The sequence below is a fragment of the Xyrauchen texanus genome, chromosome 38 (genome assembly GCF_025860055.1).
Source record: "Xyrauchen texanus isolate HMW12.3.18 chromosome 38, RBS_HiC_50CHRs, whole genome shotgun sequence".
In the NCBI taxonomy this organism is placed as follows: domain Eukaryota; kingdom Metazoa; phylum Chordata; class Actinopteri; order Cypriniformes; family Catostomidae; genus Xyrauchen; species Xyrauchen texanus.
Window position 1 is genome coordinate 37,840,919 of NC_068313.1, and position 7,500 is coordinate 37,848,418.

Consider the following 7,500-nt stretch of genomic DNA (forward strand, 5'->3'; position numbering starts at 1 on the left):
AGTAAGATACACACACTACACACACACACTATATATGTATATAGATCAGTGCTGTTAGTAAGACACACACACTACACACACACACTTTATATGTATATAGATCAGTGCTGTTAGTAAGACACACACACACACACTATATATGTATATAGATCAGTGCTGTTAGTAAGACACACACACACTTTATATGTATATAGATCAGTGCTGTTAGTAAGATACACACACTACACACACACACACACTATAAATGTATATAGATCAGTTCTGTTAGTAAGACACACACACTATATATGTATATAGATCAGTGCTGTTAGTAAGACACACACACTATATATGTATATAGATCAGTGCTGTTAGTACGACACACACACACACTATACACACTACACACACACACACACACTATATATGTATATAGATCAGTGCTGTTAGTAAGACACACACACACTATATATGTATATAGATCAGTGCTGTTAGTAAGATACACACACTACACACACACTATATATGTATATAGATCAGTGCTGTTAGTAAGACACACACACACACACACACTATAAATGTATATAGATCAGTTCTGTTAGTAAGACACACACACTATATATGTATATAGATCAGTGCTGTTAGTACGACACACACACACACACACTATACACACTACACACACACACACACACACTATATATGTATATAGATCAGTGCTGTTAGTAAGACACACACACACTATATATGTATATAGATCAGTGCTGTTAGTAAGATACACACACTACACACACACTATATATGTATATAGATCAGTGCTGTTAGTAAGATACACACACTACACACACACACACACACACACTATATATGTATATAGATCAGTGCTGTTAGTAAGACACACACACACACTTTATATGTATATAGATCAGTGCTGTTAGTAAGACACACACACACTATAAATGTATATAGATCAGTGCTGTTAGTAAGATACACACACTACACACACACACACACACACTATATATGTATATAGATCAGTGCTTTTAGTAAGACACACACACACTTTATATGTATATAGATCAGTGCTGTTAGTAAGACACACACACACACACACACTATATATGTATATAGATCAGTGCTGTTAGTAAGACACACACACACTATATATGTATATAGATCAGTGCTGTTAGTAAGACACACACACACACTATATATGTATATAGATCAGTGCTTTTAGTAAGACACACACACACTTTATATGTATATAGATCAGTGCTGTTAGTAAGACACACACACACACACACACACACACACACACTATATATGTATATAGATCAGTGCTGTTAGTAAGACACACACACACTTTATATGTATATAGATCAGTGCTGTTAGTAAGACACACACACACTTTATATGTATATAGATCAGTGCTGTTAGTAAGATACACACACACTATATATGTATATAGATCAGTGCTGTTAGTAAGATACACACACACACACTATACAGTGAGGAAAATAAGTATTTGAACACCCTGCTATTTTGCAAGTTCTCCCACTTGGAAATCATGGAGGGGTCTGAAATTGTCATCGTAGGTGCATGTCCACTGTGAGAGACATAATCTAAAAAAAAAATCCAGAAATCACAATGTATGATTTTTTAACTATTTATTTGTATGATACAGCTGCAAATAAGTATTTGAACACCTGTCTATCAGCTAGAATTCTGACCCTCAAAGACCTGTTAGTCTGCCTTTAAAATGTCCACCTCCACTCCATTTATTATCCTAAATTAGATGCACCTGTTTGAGGTCGTTAGCTGCATAAAGACACCTGTCCACCCCATACAATCAGTAAGAATCCAACTACTAACATGGCCAAGACCAAAGAGCTATCCAAAGACACTAGAGACAAAATTGTACACCTCCACAAGGCTGGAAAGGGCTACTGGGAAATTGCCAAGCAGCTTGGTGAAAAAAGGTCCACTGTTGGAGCAATCATTAGAAAATGGAAGAAGCTAAACATGACTGTCAATCTCCCTCGGACTGGGGCTCCATGCAAGATCTCACCTCGTGGGGTCTCAATGATCCTAAGAAAGGTGAGAAATCAGCCCAGAACTACACGGGAGGAGCTGGTCAATGACCTGAAAAGAGCTGGGACCACCGCTTCCAAGATTACTGTTGGTAATACACTAAGACGCCATGGTTTGAAATCATGCATGGCACGGAAGGTTCCCCTGCTTAAACCAGCACATGTCAAGGCCCGCTCTTAAGTTAGCTAATGACCATTTGGATGATCCAGAGGAGTCATGGGAGAAAGTCATGTGGTCAGATGAGACCAAAATAGAACTTTTTGGTCATAATTCCACTAACCGTGTTTGGAGGAAGAAGAATGATGAGTACCATCCCAAGAACACCATCCCTACTGTGAAGCATGGGGGCAGTAGCATCATGCTTTGGGGGTGTTTTTCTGCACATGGGACAGGGCTGACTGCACTGTATTAAGGAGAGGATGACCGGGCCATGTATTGCGAGATTTTGGGGAACAACCTCCTTCCCTCAGTTAGAGCATTGAAGATGGGTCGAGGCTGGGTCTTCCAACATGACAATGACCAAGCACACAGCCAGGATAACCAAGGAGTGGCTCTGTAAGAAGCATATCAAGGTTCTGGCGTGGCCTAGCCAGTCTCCAGACCTAAACCCAATAGAGAATCTTTGGAGGGAGCTCAAACTCCGTGTTTCTCAGCGACAGCCCAGAAACCTGACTGATCTAGAGAAGATCTGTGTGGAGGAGTGGGCCAAAATCCCTCCTGCAGTGTGTGCAAACCTGGTGAAAAACTACAGGAAACGTTTGACCTCTGTAATTGCAAACAAAGGCTACTGTACCAAATATTAACATTGATTTTCTCAGGTGTTCAAATACTTATTTGCAGCTGTATCATACAAATAAATAGTTAAAAAAATCATACATTGTGATTTCTGGATTTTTTTTTAGATTATGTCTCTCACAGTGGACATGCACCTACTGATGACAATTTCAGACCCCTCCATGATTTCCAAGTGGGAGAACTTGCAAAATAGCAGGGTGTTCAAATACTTATTTTCCTCACTGTATGTATATATACACAGACTCACACACACACACATATATATATACACAGACACACACACACACACACACACACACACATATATATATATATACACACTATATATGTATATAGATCAGTGCTGTTAGTAAGACACACACACACACACACACACACTATATATGTATATAGATCAGTGCTGTTAGTAAGACACACACACACTATATATGTATATAGATCAGTGCTGTTAGTAAGACACACACACACACTATATATGTATATAGATCAGTGCTGTTAGTAAGACACACACACACACACACTATATATGTATATAGATCAGTGCTGTTAGTAAGACACACACACACTATATATGTATATAGATCAGTGCTGTTAGTAAGACACACAAACACACACACACACTATATATGTATATAGATCAGTGCTGTTAGTAAGACACACACACACTATATATGTATATAGATCAGTGCTGTTAGTAAGACACACACACACACACACACACACACACTATATATGTATATAGATCAGTGCTGTTAGTAAGACACACAAACACACACACTATATATGTATATAGATCAGTGCTGTTAGTAAGACACACACACACACACTATATATGTATATAGATCAGTGCTGTTAGTAAGACAGACACACACACACACACACTATACACACACACACACTATATATGTATATAGATCAGTGCTGTTAGTAAGACACACACACACTATATATGTAGATAGATCAGTGCTGTTAGTAAGACAGACACACACACACACACACACACACACACACTATATATGTATATAGATCAGTGCTGTTAGTAAGACACACACACACTATATATGTATATAGATCAGTGCTGTTAGTAAGACAGACACACACACACACACACACACACACACACACACTACACACAAATCTTACCCAAGAGAGATGCTGAACACAAACCGATGCAGAAAAAGAATAGAGAATATCAGAACATGCAGTTTAATAAACAATAATCAATAACAGTTCACACACACACACACACACACACACACACACACACACACACACACACACACACACACACACACACACACACACACACACACACACACACACACACACACACACACACACACACACACACACACAGATGTGTGCTCAGTTACCTGTCTCTGCAGGTGAGGTGTCAGCTGGGTTCAGAAGCCCCTCCCGCTTCCTGTTGATCCTGAGAAAGAGAGATGTAATTGGTCATATGACTGCTCGAGCTCACTGATTGGACAGGATTCTTCATACATTATTACAGATTTATTAACTTATTTAGCATCACTAAAATTGAAGGAAGGTTTACAGAAATACACTTATAATGAACGTCTGGACAGAGAAAGAAAACATTTGAAGCTTTTATTTTTGTTAAAGCACTTCTGAATGAGAATATGTATTAGTATATAGACTATATATTATGTGGGTGGAGCTTCATCCATGATTTATAGCGTTACATCACATCTGTTCCTGGTGCACACGGGTTACTGTTTATCTCATAACTTTACAGACACACACACTCGCACGCACGCACGCACGCTATACACACACACACACTCGCGCACGCACGCTATACACACACACGCAACACGCATGCTACACACGCAGTCGCGCACGCACGCACACTAACACGCATGCTATAAACGCACGCAATGCACGCTATACACACACACACATGCTACATGCACGCTCGCGCACGCTAACATGCACACTATACACGCACGCTATACACGCATGCTACACGCACGCTCGCGCACGCTAACAGCGCACGCTATACACGCACGCTATACACGCATGCTACACGCACGCATGCTCGCACACGCTAACATGCACGCTATACACGCAAGCTAACATGCACGCTATACACGCACGCTACACACTAACATGCACACTATACACACACACTACACGCACGCTATACATGCACGCTACACACTAACATGCACACTCGCGCACGCTAACATGCACGATATACACGCACGCTATACACACACGCTACACACGCATGCTACACGCACATTCACGCACACTAACATGCACGCTATACACGCACCCCATACACGCACGCCATACACGCACGCTATAAATGCACAATATACACGAACGCTACACACTAACATGCACACTAACACGCACGCTACACGCACGCTACACACGCAGTCACGCACGCACGCAATACACACACACACTCACGCATGCACGCTAACACGCACGCTATACACGCAAGCTATACACACACACTCGCGCACGCACGCACGCTAACATGCACGCTATACACCCACGCTATACATGCACGCTATACACAGACACACTCGCGCACGCACGCTAACACGCACGCTATACATGCACGCTATACACACACACACTCGCGCACGCACGTTAACACGCACGCTATACATGCACGCTATACACACACACACACTCGTGCACGCACGTTAACACGCACGCTATACACTCACGCTATGCACGCACGCTATGCACGCACGCTATGCACGCACGCTATGCACGCACACACTCACGCACGCTACACGCACGCTACACACGCGTACTCACTATACACGCACGCTAACACACGCTACACACGCAGTCGCGCACACACACTAACACGCACGCTACACACGCACGCTATACACACACACACTCGTGCACGCATGCACGCTATACACGCACACTATACACACACACGCACGCACGCTATACACGCACGCTACACGCATGCTACACACGCAGTCGCGCATGCGCGCACGCACACTAGCACGCATGCTATGCACGCTATACACACACACAATCGCGCACGCTCGCTAACATGCACGCTATACACACACACTACACGCATGCTACACACGCAGTCGCGCACGCACGCACGCACTCACACACACACACACACAGGTTATGTTACCTCTTATTCTCCACACAGGCCATTAGAAATGTGAGTAGATAAAACGACAGGAAGATCCCAAAACAGAAGAGCATCCCCATCACATACACGTCCGCTAGAGACACATGAAAGCATTAAAGTACTACATTACAATAACATACGTGATGATCATCAGAGAATGTTTATTGTGCAGCTCACAGTTAATCGAAGGAGACACGATCACATCCAGAGTTTTACTGCGATTCCCCGCATCCATCAGCTCATCTGACGACACAGACACACAATCATCATCATCACGCACACAAACCGTACATGATTCTGACGGGACTGGATCAGTTACCGGGTAAGAGCGGGTAGAACCGCAGCGGTCCTCCACACGCCTCGTCTTCAGTCTTCACCACCACCACCACATAGAAACTGTTACTGGGGAAATCCTTCCTCTGAAACACATCGACAACACTCATATATAATCACAACACACTGATTCTGCGTGTGTGCGTGTGTGTGTGGGGTACCTGCACGGTGATGGCAGATGTGGTCGTCATAGTCTGATACATTCCAATAAACGCCACATTATTATCCAGATCATAAACTGGACACTAGAGAAAGACAGATCACATGACTGAATGAAAACACACTCTGACATGTGTGTGTGCGTGTGTGTGTGTGTGTGTGTGTGTGAGAGTGTGTGTGTGTGTGTGTGTGAGAGAGTGTGTGTGTGTGGCCCTGGGTGGACAGGAGTCTATGACGTCTCCTGGCCAAACTCCATCATGTGGCCATCAGGCGGAGCCAGGAGACTGAATCCTCACCCTCGGGGCTCCTCCAGAAACAACAAAAAGCCACTATGGATGGCCACATGGAATGTTGGAACGCTCACAGCGGAGGAGAGGCTGCCACTCCTCTGTCGGGAGCTGGACTGGTACCACCTGGATCTCTGGGGTGTTCAGAAGGTCCGGTGGACCGCCTCTGGCTCTTGCCAATATGAGGGGTGGACTGTCCTTTACTCGGGGCAGGAGACTGCCAAACAACAGGGAGAGGCTCTTCTTCTGAACAAGAGAATGAAGGCAGCGTGGGAGCGTGGCGGTGAGGTGTGGGAAGCTGTGAGCCCCGGGTTACTTTGGGTTTGCCTTCCCATCAACCAGAGGCGAGGAGTGGTGGGCGTGGTTATTTATGCCCCCACCGAAGAAGAACATCTGTGGAGGGATGCGGGAAAGACCGATGAGTCAGATGCCTTCTATGACCTCCTGTCACAGGTGCTGGCTAAAGTGACCCCTCGGAATAGAATCATCATGCTGGGTGATTTCAATGCCCGAGTTGGCAGGATGCTGGCACCTGGTCAGGAGTGATTGGAAGACATGGGCCTGATCAGCTCAATAACAACGGCAGGAGGCTGCTAGATTTTTGTGCAGCCCATGGGCTCATAATTACCAACACACTGTTCCATCATTGGCTCATCCACACCACATCATGGATGCATGCCGGGTCCGAGCAAGAACATCTGCTGGACTACA

At 44.0% G+C, this 7,500-nt stretch overlaps 1 protein-coding gene across 1 annotated transcript in view; it reads right to left on the reverse strand.

Annotated features, from left to right (window-relative positions):
* LOC127631854 (SID1 transmembrane family member 2-like) overlaps window positions 1-7,500 on the reverse strand; it is a 45,284-nt gene that overhangs the window by 28,604 nt on the left and 9,180 nt on the right. Inside the window, 6 exon segments of the mRNA XM_052110230.1 lie at window positions 4,009-4,020; window positions 4,239-4,297; window positions 6,011-6,104; window positions 6,188-6,253; window positions 6,330-6,429; window positions 6,505-6,588. Of these exon segments, the coding sequence (XP_051966190.1) occupies window positions 4,009-4,020; window positions 4,239-4,297; window positions 6,011-6,104; window positions 6,188-6,253; window positions 6,330-6,429; window positions 6,505-6,588 (415 nt within the window).